Below are 20,000 nucleotides of genomic sequence, written 5' to 3'. Positions count from 1 at the left end.
GGGCGTGGCCAGTGCGATCCAATCACAAAAGAGTGCTTGTGCGACCCTTTCTGGACGGAGAACCTGATTCGTCGATACCTCGGCGATGGAGAGAGCAACTGTGGTAAACACAAACACAAACGATTGGCTGCTCTCAAATAAAACAGACAACTTGTAGACGCTGCAGGTTTGATTTCTGTCTCTCTCTCTGCTCGTCCAATCAGAGTGGAGGGTTCTGTACGTGGTCCTCACCAGCTTCCTGCTCATGGTCTTCATCCTGTCCGTCAGCTGGACCTTCATCTGCTGCTTCAAGAGGTGACCTCGGTCGTTCTGGATGTTTTAGATGTGTTACCCTGGTGATGATGACAGTGTGACAGTGAGTGTGTGTTTGTGTGTGCAGGAGGAGGCAGACCAAAGTGAGGAGGAAAACCAAATACACCATCCTGGACAACATGGACGAGCAGGAGAGGGTGGAGCTCCGACCCAAATTCAGTGAGTGAACAACACATTCCCTTTGTTATACTGGTATCAGATAGATGTCAATATACATTTTTTTATCAGACATTCACTCTGGGTGTGACCCCATAAGAGTCGACGAATCGTAGGTCAGAGCCTCAGTCGACTGTCAGTCTCTCAGTCGAGCACGAGGATCATTCCATTCCAGCTCTATGGGGGTGTTTAATGTCTAACTTTAAATAGATTTGTCCTTTTTCAGACTTTTAATGTTGTTCTGAAAACCACACTGTGTGCATGAAAAAGATGAAAAAGACGCTGAGTGAGTGTTTGTTTGTTTATTTGTTTGTTTGTTTGTTTGTTGGTGGTCTGACCCGTACATTCTGGGCTGTCAGTGTGTGTGTGTGCCTGCTGTAGTGGACATGTGTAATATGGTTATAAACTCACCTTAGTGCAGACTTGTAGAGGAAAACGACGTCCTATCATAAAATAAATGAATATTCAAAGAATCAAGGAACTACACATCCCACAATCCATTGTGAATGTTCCCTCTGCTTCTTAAACGTATCTTTAGTTGTTATCGTGTTTATACTGTTAATACAAGTGTGGTACTATCTTGTAAGGGCGGGAAACATTGCTATGGTAACAGCAAGCTCCACCAATCAGAGACATCACTGTGACCACTCTATGATCATGGGTTTTGTAGTTCTTTTCCCCCCGATATCTTGAATAAACCATGTTTTTCTCAGGTATCAAACATCGCAGCACCGAGCACAACTCCAGCCTGATGATGTCCGAGTCGGAGCTCGACAGCGACCAGGACACCATCTTCAGCCGGGACCGACTCGTCCGCAGCAGGAACCGGCTCAGCGCTCAGGGCGCACGCAACGGAAACGCCTTCGGCTGACGGGGACGGGCGACTTCACGGGGAGAGAAAAGACAGAAAAGATCTCATCTCGGTTGGTTTTGCACTCTGGGCGGCCCCGTGTGGCATTTAGAGATTTTTACTCCTAACACTATGAAGGACTTCATTACCCAGAAATCCTTGCCTGTGAGGTCAAGCTCCTTCAAAAGGACGTGAGGAGTCACTGCCTTGAGGACAATCCTGTGTATCCGGGCTGGATTATGTGTGATTTAACGTTAACGTGTGTGGGGGGAAATTCAAATATTTTATTTTGGACAAACTCCTCGAACTGATATTTCTCTTTAAGACCTGAAATGAAGAATCTAAAGGAGGAGCAGACATTCAGCAGAATAAGACAGTTGCTTCTGTGAGTCCAGCACACAGAGAGAGGCGTCAGGGTCTGTCAGCCTAGCTTAGCTCCAACACTGGAAACAGGGGGGAAACTGCTAGCTTAGCTTAGCATAAACAAATCCTCTTTCAACAATTTTTAGCTCCGTCTGAATTACGTGCATCATATCATCTTCTAATTCAGCGAGGAGGTTCCTGGTTTGAATCCCCATCTGACGGGAGCCTCTCTGTGAGGAGGTTCCTGGTTTGAATCCCCATCTGACGGGAGTCTCTCTGTGTGGCGGTTCCTGGTTTGAATCCCCGTCTGACGGGAGTCTCTCTGTGTGGAGGTTCCTGGTTTGAATCCCCGTCTGACGGGAGTCTCTCTGTGAGGAGGTTCCTGGTTTGAATCCCCGTCTGTCAGGAGCCTCTCGGTGAGGAGGTTCCTGGTTTGAATCCCCGTCCTTCAGGAGTCTCTCTGTGAGGAGGTTCCTGGTTTGAATCCCCGTCTGACGGGAGGCTCTCTGTGAGGAGGTTCCTGGTTTGAATCCCCGTCTGACAGGAGTCTCTCTGTGGAGGTTCCTGGTTTGAATCCCCGTCCTTCAGGAGTCTCTCTGTGTGGCGGTTCCTGGTTTGAATCCACGTCTGTCGGGAGTCTCTCTGTGTGGAGGTTCCTGGTTTGAATCCCCATCCTTCAGGAGTCTCTCTGTGTGGCGGTTCCTGGTTTGAATCCCCGTCTGTCGGGAGTCTCTCTGTGTGGAGGTTCCTGGTTTGAATCCCCGTCCTTCAGGAGTCTCTCTGTGTGGAGGTTCCTGGTTTGAATCCCCGTCTGTCGGGAGTCTCGCTGTGTGGAGGTTCCTGGTTTGAATCCCCGTCTGTCAGGAGTCTCTCTGTGTGGAGGTTCCTGGTTTGAATCCCCGTCCTTCAGGAGTCTCTCTGTGTGGAGTCTGCATGTTCTCCATGTGTGGGTTCTCTCCTGGTTCTCCGTCTTCCACCCACAGTTCAAACACATGCTCGTTAGGTTAACTGCTGACCCTAAATTGTCTGTAGGTGTGAATGTGAGTGTGTCTGGTTGTCTGTCTCTACATGTCAGCTCTGTGATTGGCTGGTGAACAGTCCAGGGTGTAACCCCGCCTCTCACCCAATGACAGCTGGGATCAGCTCCAGCCCCCCCTGCGACCCTGAACCGGACAAGCGGTAAAGATAATAGATGAGCAACAACTCCTCATTTGAATATCACACAATCTTGGTTACTGCTCCTATTAAAATGTACATTGCTATCATTCACCGCCCACCAGGGTGTAATCTGAATGATTTTGTTGTGGAACTGGACATGCTACTCTCAGAAATCCCTGATGATGGAACACCACTGATTGTAATGGGAGACATGAATATACACACTGATAAAGCCCAGGCAACAGACTTCCTGTCCTCATTTGACCTCACGCACGTCCCAACTCCTCCTACCCACAAAGCTGGCAACACTCTTGATTTAATCCTGACTCGGAACTGCTCGACAGCAAACCTGACTGTCACCCCTCTACATCTATCAGACCACTTCTTTATTCAATTCACAATCTCCTTGCTGGAACTCCCTCAGGCACACCCACAAATGGTGTCATACCACCAAAACATGCGATCGCTCAAGCCAGCTCAGCTGTCTAACGAGGTAATGCTAATAAAGGGACTGCTTTAAGTCGGTTTGAATCCTACTTATCAGACCGATCTCAGTTTGTACATGTTAATGATGAGTCCTCTATGCACACTAAAGTTTGCCATGGAGTCCCACAAGGTTCAGTGCTTGGACCAATTCTCTTTACATTATATATGCTTCCTCTGGGAAATATTATGAGGAAACACTCCATACAGTTTCATTGTTATGCAGATGATACTCAGCTTTATGTATCAATGAAGCCCGATGGCACCAGTCAGTTATGTCAGCTAGAAACATGCCTTAAGGACGTTAGGACCTGGATGACCAGAAATGTTTTGCTACTTAACTCAGACAAGACTGAAGTTATTGTGCTAGGCCCTAAGAACCTCAGAGAGACTTTTTCTAGTGATTTGACTGTCCTTAGTGACATCAGCCTGGCATCTAGCACCACTGTTAGGAATCTAGGAGTTCTTTTTGATCAAGATATGTCTTTTAGCTCTCACATCAGTCAAGTTTCAAGAACAGCCTACTTTCCCCTTCGTAATATATCCAAGATCAGGAATATCCTGTCGCAAAGTGATGCAGAAAAACTAGTTCATGCATTTGTTACCTCCAGACTGGATTATTGTAATTCTCTTTTGTCAGGGTGCTCTGGCAAGTCTCTAAATACTCTTCAACTGGTCCAGAATGCTGCAGCTCGTGTACTGACCAGAACCAGGAAATGGGACCACATCACTCCTGTCCTGGCTTCTCTGCACTGGCTCCCTATACAGTCTAGAATAGAATTCAAGGTCCTTCTTCTCACCTACAAAGCTCTAAATGGCCAGGCACCATCTTACCTGAAGGAGCTACTAGTGCCGTACTGTCCCTCGAGAGCGTTGCGCTCCCGGAGTGCAGGCCTGCTGGTGGTACCTACAGTCTCCAAGTGTACTATGGGGGGTAAAGCCTTCAGTTATCAGGCTCCTCTCCTCTAGAACCGGCTTCCAGCCGGGGTCCGGGAGGCAGACACAGTCTGTATTTTTAAGAATAGACTTAAAACTTTCCTTTTTGATAAATCTTATAGTTAGGGCTGGTGCTGGTGTAGACCAGCTCTTAGTTATGCTGCTATAGGCTTAGACTACCGGGGGAACTGGCACCCTGAGCTCCTCTCTCTCTCTCTCTCTCTCTTTGTGCATATACAGTACATCATATTACTGCATGTATCTATCTATAAATCTCAGTCACTAACCACCTACTTTCCTGGGAGCTCTTGAGCTCTCCTAGGCTCCTCAAGATCGTCGGTTGACGGCTTGCCAGAACAGTGTCTTGAGATAACACTTGTTATGAGTTGACGCTATACAAATAAAAATTGATTGATTGATTGATTGATTAATGGCTGCCATGCCTGCCCAAAAGGTCTTTACCGCACTCTCTACAGACACACTCTGCTCCACACTAGCCTCATCTCTGAACAAGCTCTGCCCTCTGGTGTCCAAACCCGCTCACAAAACCCACCCTAGCCCATGGCTCATGGAAGTCATAAGAGAGCAAAGAGCAGGGCTGAGGTCAGCAGAGAGAAAATGGCAAAAATCCAAACAGTCCGCTGACCTCAATGACTATAAGCAAAGACTTGTCTCATTCTCCTCCAGCCTGAAAACGGCCAAGACAACATATTATCAGAACAAGATATGCAATGCCACAGATACAAGAAAAATGTTTTCTGCTTTTAACTCACTGCTTCAACCACCTCCTCCTCCACCCTCCGATCTGTTCACACCAGACATGTTTGCCTCGTATTTTACTGAAAAGGTTGCAACCATCAGTAACCAGTTTTCTGAGCCTGACCAACTCAGCCCAAAGGCACCAGCCAAAAGTGCCTCACTCGACTCATTCTCCTCTCTGACTGAGGATGAAGTCTCTAAGCTTGTGCTAGACTCTCGGCCCACCACCTGTCCTCTGGACCCAATACCATCAAGCCTCCTGCAGACCATTTCCTCTCCGCTTAATGCTGCACTTAAGCATATCATCAACTCCTCTCTGTCACTGGGTGTGTTCCCCACCGCATTCAAGCAAGCTCGGGTCACCCCTCTGCTCAAAAAACCCACACTAAACCCAGCCCAGGTTGAAAACTACAGACCAGTTTCTCTTCTGCCCTTTCTGTCAAAAATACTCGAGCGCACAGTCTTTAAGCAAGTCTCTGAGTTCCTGTCCAGAAACGATCTGTTTGACCCAAATCAGTCAGGCTTTAAGCGGGGCCACTCTACTGAAACTGCACTACGGTCAGTAACAGAATCGCTACGAGCTGCCAGAGCTGCGGGTCAGTCCTCAGTTCTATTACTGCTAGACCTGTCTGCTGCCTTTGACACAGTCAACCATCAAATCCTCCTATCCACGCTCTCTGAACATCTCAGGATCTGCCCTCTGCTGGTTCTACCTCTCTGGGCGATCCTTTAGAGTGTCGTGGAAGGGAGAAGTGTCCAAAGCGCACAGCTTATCCACAGGGGTACCTCAGGGGTCAGTGCTTGGTCCCCTTCTCTTCTCCATATACACAAGCTCACTTGGTTCAATAATCCGCTCTCATGGCTTCTCATACCACTGCTATGCTGACGATACCCAGCTCTTCCTGTCATTCCCACCAGACGATGTTATAGTCTCTACAAGAATCTCCTCATGCCTTGCTGATATCTCTAAATGGATGAATGAACGCCACCTTTAACTCAATCTTTCAAAGACTGAGCTCCTTGTCATCCCAGCCAGTCCCTCTATGCAACCACAGATCAATATCCAGCTTGGAACAACCAAACTCATGCCCACAAAGTCTGCAGGAACCTGGGTGTCATGATTGATGACCAGCTAACTTTTAAGGTTCAAGTAGCCTCGATTGCCCGGTCATGTCGATTTGCCCTGTACAACATCAGGAAGATCAGACCATACCTGTCAGAACTACACAGCTCCTGGTACAGGCTCTTGTGATATCGCGCATCTACTATTGCAACTCTCTACTGGCAGGTCTTCCTACATGCTCTATCAAACCTCTGCAAATTATACAAAATGCAGCAGCACGACTGGTCTTCAACCTTCCTAAAAGAGCACATGTCACTCCGCTGTTCATCTCCTTACACTGGCTCCCAGTTACTGCTCGCATCAAATTTTAAACTCTGCTGCTCGCTTACAAAAACGGCTCCTCCTTACTTTAACTCTCTCATCCAGGTCTACACTCCCTCCCACCCACTACGCTCTGCCAATGAAAGGCGTCTGATCCAACCTCCACAACAGGGTCCTAAGTCTCTGACTAGACTCTTCTCCTCTGTCGCCCCCCGGTGGTGGAATGAACTTCCAAACTCCATGTGATCTGCAGAGTCCCTCTGCACCTTTAAGAAAAAGCTAAAGACCCAGCTCTTTCATGAATAGCTACTAACTTAATGATGATTGTCTCCATATTATTGATGATGACGATGGTTTTTGTTTGATAACGATGACTTATAAGATGGTTTCTATACTGATTAGAGCTCTCAAGAACTGCCCTCAATGTTGTGCTTTGCCTCTGGTCACTTCCTGTCAGCACAATACTGACACTAAAAAACACATGACGAGATGTTTTATTACAATTTGCTCTTTAATGTTCTATCAACAACTGATGTCAGAAATACAAAAGTTATTTTCTTTTTTAAATTAACTCTAACTACAACATCATGTTACAATTAAGACAAAGATCACTTTACATTAGAGAGCTGTACAGTTCACTAACATCATCATGGAGGATCATGGGAATCATTCACAGCTATGACGACTTCTCTTCAGTCTGAGACGCAGAGGGGGCCGGCTCACATGCATGACCTGCATCAGGCATGCTTTTCAACATTAATGTTTTTTTTAAGTAATCTCTCTCAGTTGGGATCAACACAGGACAGATTGACGGTTCTGTTCTCATGCCTTAAAACTGTTTTTACTTCCTGTTAGTCCATGTCTCAGTTTTAATCATACAAAAATAACGACTTCCACATGAATACAGGACGTCGGGATCTTCAACACAAACTAAACTTTTAGAAAAATCTAGAAAAAAAGGTTTTGTGCTTCAGTTCAGTTTCTTTTTTACGGCGTGCAGATCTGACGCGCTTTCTCCATTTTAAACAAAGACGTTTGAGCTCCTGGAGAACGTTTCCGTCTCTTTAGTTTACATGAGATTAGTGTGATGGTAGATGTCACCAAACTAGCGCTGGTGCCAACGATGCTAACTGGACTTTTTACACGCTCTCACATACACACACAGTTACTCTCCCACGATGTTGACGAGCAGAGACGCCTGATTGGATGACGGAGGTCACTGCTGCTTCATACAACACTCCCACCACACAAACCCCGCCCCCAACATTGGCGGTTTTGGACGACACCCGGACTTGGAGTTGGTGGGAAAACTTTAAAAATGAAACGGTCGTTGCAGAGGAACGGGGAGAAAATGTATTGCATGCCAAGGATGTCGTCGCTCATGACAGCCGTAACAGTGCGAGACAAAATACCCGCCTACAAGTGGACTCGGCCTTAATGGTGAATCATTTCAGGCGTTGTGAATTAAATTATTGATGGAATGCATCTTTTTGATGTTTGTTATTCTTTGTTTCAGGAAAAATGCTTTCAAAGAGAAAAGTCAACGTTCCCATCTCATCTGAATACTTGAGTTTCTCGTTGATTTATCGGGTTATGGCACTTTAACACTCGATGTATCATTAACACACTGATCATAAAAATTTGTTTTCTAACATGTGGAGATCATGTTTAATATTGCATAATCTTAAAGGTGACATATCCTCCTCTTCTTCTTCAGTGTAAATAAGTGTCAGAGCTCCTCTTCAACATGTGTGTGAAGTTTCTTGTTCTAAATCCACTCTGATCCTGTATTTGATCATGTCTATAAACCCCTCTATTTCAGCCCTGCTCAGAACAGGCTGTTTCTGTGTCTGTGCCTTTAAATATGTAAATGAGCTGTGTCTGACCACGCCCCCTCTCTGGAAGGGCTTGGGTGTACTCGGTGCTTTCTCGCTCCATGTCCTATTGTTTACGGTGAGAAGGCAGACTCAGAGGGCAGAACAAACACCTAGCTGTGGGAGTGTCACCCACCTGGGGGAGGGGCTACTGCCCTTTGTGATGTCATGAAGGGAAAATCTCCAATTTTAAAGAATATGCGACCTTTAAAGATTTGAACAAGGGTGAAACTGATGCCATCATACACATCATTATTGCCTGATTCTGCATATGAACATGTGATAATCAAAAAGGCAGCAGAGGAGCAATGAAGAGGACCCTGTCTCACCAGAGACTGCCCCCTCCTGGCAGCTGAAGAGAAATGCAGATGGCACGATATTTCATATTTTGCTGGGTTTTTTTTAAATGTTACTTGTTTCCTGCATGGCCTCAAACTAAGTCAGCAGTTTTATTATATTATATTGAATGAGGAGACCACAGAATTAAAACAACTTCAGCCTGAGCTCCTCTAATGATTACTGCATGATTATGAGTTTAGGAGGGGGGTTTAGGAGTGTGGTTATATCGGTGGGGCTGGGTCCTCTCTCAGGGTTTCAGTCCTCCGAAGCACATGTACTTCACCTCCAGGTACTCGTCGATGCCGTACTTGGAGCCTTCGCGACCCAAACCGGACTGTTTGACCCCGCCGAACGTGGCCTCCGGGGTGGACAGGAGACCCTCGTTGACGCCCACTATCCCCACCTCCAACGCCTCGGCCACGCGCCACATCTGACTCACATCCTGTGAGTACAGGTAACCTAAAATGTGTAAAAAAAAAACAAACAAAGCCAGCCAATCAGACAGTGAAAATAATAACGTGTTGGTTCAAGACGAAATAATGTTGCCTTCATGTGCTCCTCGGAAATGTCAGATATCTGAGTTCTGAGCATGTGAACGGCGAGCAAAGTGAGACTATGAGTCAGGAAATTTAGATTTTATTTATTTAGTAGTTGCACATTTTATTATGCGTCTATTAGCTGTAGCAATCAGGCAAATGTTTAAGTCTAAATCACGCCGGGTGAGTGTATTAACATCGATAGAATGAGCTTCAGGTAAACGTCGTTGTGTTCTTCATTCTGCCACCGAAGCACAAACGATCTCAGCCACAAAACATCAACCTCCTGGTGACCACGCTTGTTGCTATTTTCCAACGAGAGAACTCAAAAGTCATCGTTATGACTGCACAACTGGTGTGTACGATGTTTCCAAGCAGCACCTGAAGGCAGCATTAATCATCATAACTGATCAATAAGGGTAGTTTTATTCTAAAGGTTTAAAAACTCTCCAATCTAAGAAAAATAAACAGTCAGCCATTGTTCTGGCGGACGGTTTCCACCACACAGGTGTGTATATGAAAAAGTTGTCAGCCGCTTTCATGTGGACTCTAGATGGCGCCGTACACTTGCATGTGTAGTCTATAATTCCTTGGGTTGGATCCGACTTTGTCAGCCAGATTTATGTGCAGAAATGTTTTACCATGCAGCTTTTCAATCCGCATCTGTCGCGTTAAAATTAACCGTTTTATTTAGGGAGAAGCTTCAGGTTTGACGCGTCAGCTTTCAGTCCTTCCAAGGCGACAAACTCGGAGATGCATCTTGTAAACTTCTTCAAATCAAAGAGTATGAGTGGAAGGTTGTTAACAAGTCGACAAACGCTCAGTGACTACTCAGGATTGTTTTAGAAGCATTAAAACTCGCTAAAACCAAAAACGCTGACATCAGGGAACTTCAACTGTAAGTTCTCCAAATGTTTCTTTAAAGTGGAAAGGCTGATCTCAAACACAGTTTAAGACTTTCAGGAGATTTTTTACCTGTACAAGTTCAGAGTTATGCACTCACCTGCCAGCCCAACATTACAAGCGTTAGCGATAGACAGAGCCTCCTCCTCTTTGTCAAACCTGCAAACCAGAAGAAAATACACCTCATTACGACTAGCTGATCAAAAACTTTCTCCCTTTTCTTGTTGTTTCGAAGTTCCTTTTCTCAATTTTAAAGCATCAATCAGTGAGCTGTGTAGAGAGTGAGATGATAAAGGTATCTTACTATCTGATCATTAAGGAAACATGCTATCTTGAAGTGCTGGCTTCTCTGACAACAATGCAGCAGTCAGTATGTCCTCCTTCTAACTTTAGATTCTGCTCCTGAATGCTCTGGATTTGTTTGGCCCAGAGAAGGTAGGCGCTTTTAAGACACGCCCCCACACGGCCGTTAGGGCAGTTTGTCAGATATGAGAGCAGTTATCAGATCAAACAAACAAGAGAAGTGGTTCAGATAGAAGTGATTGTACCCGACCTAAAAAGCCTCTGCATGTTTCTAATAAGCTCCACGAGCAGAAACGTGCTCAAACTAGGATCAATATTGGAGATGCTTTTGAAAAATGGAGAGAGGTTAGAACACAGAAAGGTTTACAGACCCATGCAGAGCTGGATAAACACTGAAGCTTCAGAGTCCACCACATGGTGACCTGTGTGAGCATGGACTCTAGAGAGGAGGGGGGGGGGGGGGGAGACAGCTCTCTATGATGTTTAGAATTTAGACTGCAGTACCCATTTTAACCACTAGGGGTCAAAGATACATACTGCTCCTTTAATGTTATCAAATGTAACACATGGCAGCTACAGGTGTGTGTACACTGCTGGTGTCGTCATAAAGAAACTGATGTGAAGAAAGTGTGTGTGTGTGTGTGTTTGTGAAGCTCTAACATGTATAAAAGGTGACTGTAGATCAATAAGAACATTAAATAAAGACGTGAACACACTGATGAGTCATGACCGTACACACCTGATGACGGGCAGCAGCGGGCCGAACGTCTCCTCTCTGGTACACAGCATGTCTGTGGTAACGTCGGCCAGCAGGGTCGGCTCCATGTAGGAACCTTCCAGACGCTTCCCGCCCTTCAACACCTTCGCCCCCTTGGACACTGCGTCTGATATCTGATGAGCAACCTGACAGACAGATGCCGTGTGTATGAGGACTTTAGCCTCTGTACATGGGGCGTACGCACTAACCGCTAGGCTACCGGCGCCCCAAACATATTGACAGAAAAAACGTCATCTGATAAGAGAGATAGACTTGATAGACGTCTCTCCAAACATTAAACTGTGTTTACCTTCTCTGCAGCTCGGGGGTTGATGAGCGGCCCCTGCGTGGTGCCGGGCTCTGAGCCGTGTCCCAGACGGAGCTCGGCGTCCATCGTCTGACCGAGCTTCTCCATGAAGCGGTCGTGGATACCGCTCTGCACCAGGAAGCGGTTAGAGCACACGCACGTCTACCGGGAGGAGAAGAAGAAGAAGAAGGGAAAAGAAAGATCAAAAAGAGAAAAAGGAGAATGAAGAGTAGGAAGAGGAAGAGGAGGAGGGAGAGGAAGAGGGGGAGGAGGAAGAGGAGGAGGAGGAGGAAGAGGAAGAGGAGGAGGAAGAGGGGGAGGATAAAGAGGAAGAGGAGGAGGAGGAAGAGGGGGAGGAGGAAGAGGAGGAGGAGGAAGAGGGGGAGGATGAAGAGGAAGAGGAGGAGGAAGAGGAGGAGGAAGAGGAGGAGAGAGGAGGATGAAGAGGAAGAGGAGGAGAGAGGAGGATGAAGAGGAAGAGGAGGAGGGGGAGGATGAAGAGGAAGAGGAGGAGGAGGAGGAGGAAGAGGAGGAGGAGAGAGAGGAGGATGAAGAGGGGGAGGAGGAAGAGGAGGAAGAGAGAGAGGAGGAAGAGGAGGAGGAGGAAGAGGGGGAAGATGAAGAGGAGGAGGAGGAAGAGGAGGAAGAGGAGGAGGAGGAAGAGGGGGATGAAGAGGAGGAGGAAGAGGAGGAAGAGGGGGAAGAGGAAGAGGGAGAGGAGGAGGAAGAGGAGGAAGAGGGGGAGGAAGAGGAGGAAAGTGGGGATGTGGTGAAGCTTCACAGGCAGAAGACGTCGGCTGTGAATAAAGAACTCAGCTCTGATAACAACACTCATGTTACCTGTCCAGAGTTCCTGAACTTGGAGCCCATGGCTCCGGCCACCGCCTGGTCGACATCAGCACTGTCAAACACGATGAAGGGGGCGTGGCCTCCCAGCTCCATGGACGCCTTCTTCACGGTGTCAGCAGCCATTTTGAGCAGCACCTGAAAGGAAATGTAATTAAACTTCCTTTTCTCTGTAATATACTAATATACTGTTCACACACCAGCAGGGGGCGCTTCATGCTGCATGTTCAGTGTCTAACCTTGCCAGTGGCGGTGGAGCCGGTGAAAGAGATTTTAGCAACCAGTGGGTCGGTGCAGAGAACCTGCCCGACTGACGGGGTCTTCTCTCTGGAACACGGGACCACGTTAAAGACGCCCGCCGGGATCCCCGCCTGCTCCGCCAGCTGAACAGCAACACGAGAGAGTTTGAGTTCAATCAGAAAAATAATTAAAGAAATGAACACAGCGGGTTAAATCACATGTTAAGTGTTCTGACCTCAGCCAGAGCGAGCGCTGACAGCGGTGTGTCCTCGGCGGGTTTCACCACCACCGTGCAGCCGACAGCCAGAGCAGCTCCGACCTTCCTGGTGATCATCGCGCTCGGGAAGTTCCACTGTGGAAAAACAAGACTGTCAACTTTTATGTTTAACAATTCTGGCTCCGCCTCTTCAATATGTCCTAATCATTAAGGGAAACCTCCAGGCATGAGCATGATAGAGCCCCATGTTAAAATGTTTAACTTTACAGCTGCAGTTCCTCCAGTGTCCACTAGAGTCTGTCTCCTGCAGTGAGTCAGTCCCCATAGAGCTCCATGTTAAAATGTCTAACTTTACAGCTGCAGTTCCTCCAGTGTCCACTAGAGTCTGTCTCCTGCAGTGAGTCAGTCCCCATAGAGCTCTATGTTAAAATGTCTAACTTTACAGCTGCAGTTCCTCCAGTGTCCACTAGAGTCTGTCTCCTACAGTGAGTCAGTCCCCATAGAGCTCCATGTTAAAATGTCTAACTTTACAGCTGCAGTTCCTCCAGTGTCCACTAGAGTCTGTCTCCTACAGTGAGTCAGTCCCCATAGAGCTCCATGTTAAAATGTCTAACTTTACAGCTGCAGTTCCTCCAGTGTCCACTAGAGTCTGTCTCCTGCAGTGAGTCAGTCCCCATAGAGCTCTATGTTAAAATGTCTAACTTTACAGCTGCAGTTCCTCCAGTGTCCACTAGAGTCTGTCTCCTACAGTGAGTCAGTCCCCATAGAGCTCCATGTTAAAATGTCTAACTTTACAGCTGCAGTTCCTCCAGTGTCCACTAGAGTCTGTCTCCTACAGTGAGTCAGTCCCCATAGAGCTCCATGTTAAAATGTCTAACTTTACAGCTGCAGTTCCTCCAGTGTCCACTAGAGTCTGTCTCCTACAGTGAGTTAGTCCCCATTTAGTCCCCATAGAGCTCCATGTTAAAATGTCTAACTTTACAGCTGCAGTTCCTCCAGTGTCCACTAGAGTCTGTCTCCTGCAGTGAGTCAGTCCCCATAGAGCTCCATGTTAAAATGTCTAACTTTACAGCTGCAGTTCCTCCAGTGTCCACTAGAGTCTGTCTCCTGCAGTGAGTCAGTCCCCATAGAGCTCTATGTTAAAATGTCTAACTTTACAGCTGCAGTTCCTCCAGTGTCCACTAGAGTCTGTCTCCTACAGTGAGTCAGTCCCCATAGAGCTCCATGTTAAAATGTCTAACTTTACAGCTGCAGTTCCTCCAGTGTCCACTAGAGTCTGTCTCCTACAGTGAGTCAGTCCCCATAGAGCTCCATGTTAAAATGTCTAACTTTACAGCTGCAGTTCCTCCAGTGTCCACTAGAGTCTGTCTCCTGCAGTGAGTCAGTCCCCATAGAGCTCCATGTTAAAATGTCTAACTTTACAGCTGCAGTTCCTCCAGTGTCCACTAGAGTCTGTCTCCTGCAGTGAGTCAGTCCCCATAGAGCTCCATGTTAAAATGTCTAACTTTACAGCTGCAGTTCCTCCAGTGTCCACTAGAGTCTGTCTCCTGCAGTGAGTCAGTCCCCATAGAGCTCTATGTTAAAATGTCTAACTTTACAGCTGCAGTTCCTCCAGTGTCCACTAGAGTCTGTCTCCTGCAGTGAGTCAGTCCCCATAGAGCTCCATGTTAAAATGTCTAACTTTACAGCTGCAGTTCCTCCAGTGTCCACTAGAGTCTGTCTCCTGCAGTGAGTCAGTCCTCATAGAGCCCCATGTTAAAATAAACATGTTTACATCCTGGTATAAAAACAGTTTGGGTCTCTAGAGTTCATTTCTCTCTTCAACTGTTCGGGCTGAATGTTTATATAACTCACTTGTTTACATTATATCTTAATAGGGTTAGGGTTAGTATTTTTTTTAACTTTAAGTTTAAAGGAATGTAGAATCAGGGGTCATGGCCTTTTTGAGTGACAGGTGGGAGCTGCTAGCTGTCTGCTAGGTGTCCCCTCAGCTAATTCAGCCCCTGATCTTTGACCTCTGGGCCGTGTTTGCACTGTTGGAGCCTTTTGGAGCGTTTCAAGTCTGAGCTTTATATGTTTGGGACTTTTGCAGGTATCTGGCTGCTCACCGGTGTGATGATGGACGCCACGCCCACAGGCTGCTTGAGGAGGAGGATCTTTCTGTCTTTGGCGGGCGACGGGACGATGTCTCCGTAAACTCGCCGAGCCTCCTCAGAAAACCACTCCAGGAAGGAGGCGGAGTACGCGATCTCCCCGAGAGACTCCTTTATGGGCTTACCCTGCAACGCAACACACACAAAGACATTTTGAGCAACATTTCTTTGCATAATTAATAATAAAAAAGAAGACAAACATGTGTCTTTGTATTCCTTTAGATACTTTTAAGAGGGTCAAAGAACTCGATGTTCATTGTATAAAAAGGGTAAAAATTGGGGCGCTGGTGGCTCAGTGTTTAGAGCGTGTGCCCCATGTATCGAGGCTATGGTCCTCCAAGCGGGCAGCCCGGGTTCGAATCCCACCTGTGGCTCCCTTCCCGCATGTCATTCCCCTCTCTCTCTCTCCCTGATTTCTGATTCTATCCACTGTCCTGTCTCTACATTAAAGGCAAAAAAAATTAAAAAAAATGTGGGCTTTTTGTGCCCTTAATGGAGAGACAGGACAGTGGATAGAGTCGGAAATCAGGGAGAGAGAGAGAGAGAGGGGAATGACATGCGGGAAAGAAGCCACAGGTGGGATGCGAGCTCGGGCCGCCCGCTTGAGACGACAGCCTCCATACATGGGGCGCGCGCACTAACCACTGAGCCACCAGCGCCCCACAAAAACAAATCTTAAAAGAAAAAAAAAAAGGGAAAAATTAAAGCCCGACCGATATCAGCATATCCAGTGACTATCGGCTAACTTTAACACCGATATGAGCCGATATTACGAGTTTTATTCAGCAGTTAAAAATGCATTTAATTTGAGTTTCATTGTATTACACTAGCAGTTCTCTTTCACCAGCAGAGGGCGCTGTATGGATTACAACAAACATTGTACATGCTCAGTTACTTTCCAGCTGAGTGACCATCTTGTCTTCATTAAATATCTTTTCCACAAGTGTTTGATAACTGCATCTGAGGGATCAATAAAAGTGTATACCTATATTTATCTATCTCTAAGGATTGAACATAGAATCAAGAAAGATATCGGCCAATATATCAATTTCTATATCGGCCCCAAAAATCCCACATCGGTCAGGCCCTCGTAAAAATTACATCAGAATCTCAAAGGATTAAATCCATAACTGTGAAGGTGAGAATCTAAGATGAAATCTGAGGAAACAGTTTGAGAAGTGTGTCGTCTGCTTCATGAAAGTTTTTAGATTTGAAATTCATCCTCCTCCTCCTGCAGGTTTAGATTTTGTCCCACATTCAAACCCTTAATACCTCCTTTATTTTCCACCTGATACTCACACTCTCAAATGTGATCAGCTTGGCAAGGTCTTCTTTGTGCAGCGTCACCAGGTCGAACCACTTCCTCAGCAGGACGCTCCTCTCCTGCAGGACGACCAATCAGATCACACCATGAACAACAGGTTTCATCGTGTTTTTGATGTTTTTCATTCAGAGTTAATGTTTGGAAAAACTTGGCAACAGCAGCTTCCTGTGAACGGTGACGGATTATTTTTAAACTTTAGAAAACATGAAATTAATAATTCACAGAGGGTGACGTTAAAATCTCCAGGGACACATTGAAGGGGGTCAATCTGGGTAAATGGACTTGAGCTTGTTTATTTATTTTCTAGTCTTCTGACTCCTCAAGGGTCTTTTTACACCGCAGGTCACACCAACACATTCACACACTGATGGTAGAGGCCGCTGAGTAAAGAGTCCATCAGTATTAACTCATCCATTCATACACATTCACACACTGATGGTAGAGGCTGCTGTGTAAAGAGTCCATCAGTATTAGCTCATCCATTCATACACATTCACACACTGATGGTAGAGGCTGCTGAGTAAAGAGTCCATCAGTATTAGCTCATCCATTCATACACATTCACACACTGATGGTAGAGGCTGCTGTGTAAAGAGTCCATCAGTATTAACTCATCCATTCATACACATTCACACGCTGATGGTAGAGGCCGCTGAGTAAAGAGTCCATCAGTATTAACTCATCCATTCACACACATTCACACCCTGATGGTAGAGGCCGCTGAGTAAAGAGTCCGTCAGTGTTAACTCATCCATTCATACACATTCACACGCTGATGGTAGAGTCCGCTGAGTAAAGAGTCCATCTGTATTAACTCATCCATTCATACACATTCACACACTGATGGTAGAGGCTGCTGAGTAAAGAGTCCATCAGTATTAACTCATCCATTCACACCCTGATGGTAGAGGCTGCAGTGTAAAGAGTCCATCAGTATTAACTCATCCATTCACACCCTGATGGTAGAGGCTGCAGTGTAAAGAGTCCATCAGTATTAACTCATCCATTCACACCCTGATGGTAGAGGCTGCAGTGTAAAGAGTCCATCAGTATTAACTCATCCATTCACACCCTGATGGTAGAGGCTGCAGTGTAAAGAGTCCATCAGTAATAACTCATCCATTCACACCCTGATGGTAGAGGCTGCAGTGTAAAGAGTCCATCAGTATTAACTCACCGATTCACACCCTGATGGTAGAGGCTGCAGTGGAAAGAGTCCATCAGTAATAACTCATCCATTCACACCCTGATGGTAGAGGCTGCAGTGGAAAGAGTCCATCAGTAATAACTCATCCATTCATACACATTCACACACGGACGAACGGAAACTTTAAAGGTCAGACTCAAACGTGTGTGTGCAGCACAAACATGACAAGTTAATGTTTTAAATCACAAACTGTTTATTCAGCTCACCTTATGTCACCTTTACATCCTGCAGAACTTTAGACTGAGACAAAGATCTTCTACTGAGGTACATGCAGTAGTGGCACTACTTTGGTTTTGCAATTGCAACTTTAATAACTTCAGGATTTGTATGAAAAAAAAACACAAAATAGTTGTGTTATAAAGTGAGTTACAATAATGCACACATCATATTCTGTGGAGCCGTTTTGTGAAAAGAGCATTTCTACTATTTTAACATGTTTTGATGTTGACACTTTAACACTTATAAATGTCATGACTTTGAATTCTACCACAGTATTTATACTCTTTAGCAATACTTCTTTAACTAAAGGAAAAGACCTGGGTGCATCTTACAAAGCAGCTGCTTAGACATTAAATATTACTGTATTTTTCACCTCTTTAGAAAGTTGTATATGGGTTATTTAAAGAATCAGTCTAGTGCTATGTTGTGTTGTAAAGCCTTAGTTTGCTCACAGTTAATCAGAAAGTCCAGACACGCAGTTTAAAAGCGACACCTGCCATTCACAGGCGAGAAAATGCCTTGACGCCAAACCCCATTCAAATTATCCGCGATTTAATATTGTTGTGTTTAAAGGCTAATTTTATTTTTTTCTAAACGCAGTAAGCACGTTTTTTGAGTATTTCAGTAACTCACTTCCCTTCGGCATAGATGACGAGCTTACACTCAGCCATTTGTACGTAATTATTCCAAACAGGCTCTGATCTTGTCCTTGATAAGAATAAGTACAAGTGTTTATTTGCAGACGAAGGGAAATTTAAACTTTAGATTTAACTTAAAAATTGAGTAGTCAAGCAAATAATGCACACGCCGAATACAAGTCTGGGTCCTACTTATTTAGTACCTACCATTTTTTGTGGTGTTTTCTTGCTTTTATGACTGATAAGCGACATGTTTGTTTAATTGACAGTTTTTCTAAGAGAGTTCGGTTGGGTACCTTAGCTGTGTACTGCTTCCAGGAATGAAACGCCTTGTAGGCAGCGTCCACAGCCTGCTTGGCCTCAGCAGGGCCACAGTCTGACACCCGGGCTATCTCCTTCCCCGTGGCCGGGTCCAGGACCGGGAACACCGAGGCTGCGGGGACCCACCGGCCGTTCACGTAGCTCTCGGTGCGCAGCAGCGGAGAGGAGACGTCCAGGCTGTAGTGTTTGTGCATGGCGGCGGGCAGGCCGGGGAAGACCTGCCGGAGGAAGCAGCGAGTCCTCAGCACACAGAAAGTGGACATACCGGGGTTAAAGTCTGGAGCTGGTTGTGTGTGAGACGCTCACTGTGCGGCGGCTGACCTGTGTATGTCTCCCCCCAGGTCGGTGACAGACCCTCCAGCAGCTTTCCGTCGGTTTCAACCAGTCCCTTGCAGGAGGGATGACACGTTAATGACGTCACCGCACACAAACAAACCGAGAGCACCTCAGGGTCTTCTTCTTTTGCCAAGAACCTGTGATGCGTTTAATGCACCTGACAAAGACGGCCATTGCTAACGGGAAAATATAAAACATTAATGAAAAATCTTGTTTCTGTAATTATTTTTATAATAAACATGAGTTAAATAACCACTACGTATGCCTTTGTCAAAATAACGACTTAAACTGTAAATATTTAACACAAAGAAACTCAAAACAATAAACAGTGTTCACAGAAAATAAATGTATAAAAACCAAGCGGCAACCCTAACCCTATCATATCTTCCGCTCCATGAAACAGATGTTAATGCTCAGTAGTTCACATATATGGTTCTTTAATGTATTTGCATTGTACTAAAATGCGTTCATTTTCAATGGGCATAAATGCGTCTGAATTAATTTGCCTCGGCAAAGATTTAATTTCACACAGCCTTATGGAGATGACTCAACAAATCAAGTTTTACTTAGGAATGTCACACAGTGACATTCCGGCTGCTCTGGCACGGTAGCAGGAATAATTTGCTGCGCATACTGAAAGACAACAGGCTCAGCCGAAGGAAGGACTATTCAGATTTAGGTCATGTAATTGACTTCATTCAGCAGCAGTTACAGGGTCCTGGGAAAATGCATGGGTACAGATGGATGTTTACAAAGTGCAAGTAAAATGGGCTTAAAGCAAAAAATGAAAAAGACTCATATTGGCTGGATCCTCAGGGGTCGGGACAAAGAAAGCGAAGGAGACTTCACAGGAGGCAGTATTTCTCCAAACCATCCGTTTTCATTTGATGAAGGACAAAAGTTATTTACAATAAGGCGTGTAGCTGACCTGATTGACAGGCAAGTCAGTCCTTACCGCTTGCTTTTCCGATTTGGCAGCTTTGAAAGTAGCCCAGGCCTGCTGACGCTGTTGCAACTGTCCCAACAAAAGCTTTCTGCCTTAGCCAGGCCTCTGCTACCTGTAACTCCCTGGCAGCTAA

General features: G+C 45.8%; 2 protein-coding genes across 3 annotated transcripts in view; one reads left to right on the top strand and one right to left on the bottom strand.

Moving 5' to 3' along the window:
• The window catches only part of LOC132963861 (dyslexia-associated protein KIAA0319 homolog), a 13,540-nt gene extending 10,594 nt beyond the window's left edge, over window positions 1-2,946 (top strand). For both annotated transcript variants that reach the window (XM_061033580.1, XM_061033581.1), the window contains exons 13-16: window positions 1-103; window positions 204-294; window positions 380-471; window positions 1,182-2,946. The exon at window positions 1-103 is cut by the window's left edge and continues 20 nt beyond it. In XM_061033580.1, coding sequence (XP_060889563.1) covers window positions 1-103; window positions 204-294; window positions 380-471; window positions 1,182-1,339 — 444 coding nt within the window. In that variant the 3' untranslated portion in view covers window positions 1,340-2,946. The remainder of the gene's footprint in view (window positions 104-203; window positions 295-379; window positions 472-1,181) is intronic.
• Window positions 2,947-6,893: 3,947 nt separating this feature from the next.
• aldh5a1 (aldehyde dehydrogenase 5 family, member A1 (succinate-semialdehyde dehydrogenase)) lies at window positions 6,894-18,995 on the bottom strand. The gene is made up of 10 exons (XM_061033579.1): window positions 18,561-18,995; window positions 16,176-16,259; window positions 14,832-15,002; window positions 12,742-12,858; window positions 12,506-12,649; window positions 12,261-12,404; window positions 11,424-11,582; window positions 11,096-11,259; window positions 10,154-10,212; window positions 6,894-9,073 (listed from the first exon to the last, which is right to left on the bottom strand). The coding sequence occupies exons 1-10, from the start codon at window positions 18,846-18,848 to the stop codon at window positions 8,862-8,864; spliced, it is 1,542 nt and encodes a 513-aa protein (XP_060889562.1). The 5' UTR covers window positions 18,849-18,995; the 3' UTR covers window positions 6,894-8,861.
• Between the last annotated feature and the right edge of the window lie 1,005 nt (window positions 18,996-20,000).

Source organism: Labrus mixtus, unplaced genomic scaffold, assembly GCF_963584025.1.
Source record: "Labrus mixtus unplaced genomic scaffold, fLabMix1.1 SCAFFOLD_109, whole genome shotgun sequence".
NCBI lineage: Eukaryota > Metazoa > Chordata > Actinopteri > Labriformes > Labridae > Labrus > Labrus mixtus.
Note: the sequence above shows the minus strand (reverse complement) of the source record. Positions and strands in the feature narration are given on the sequence as shown.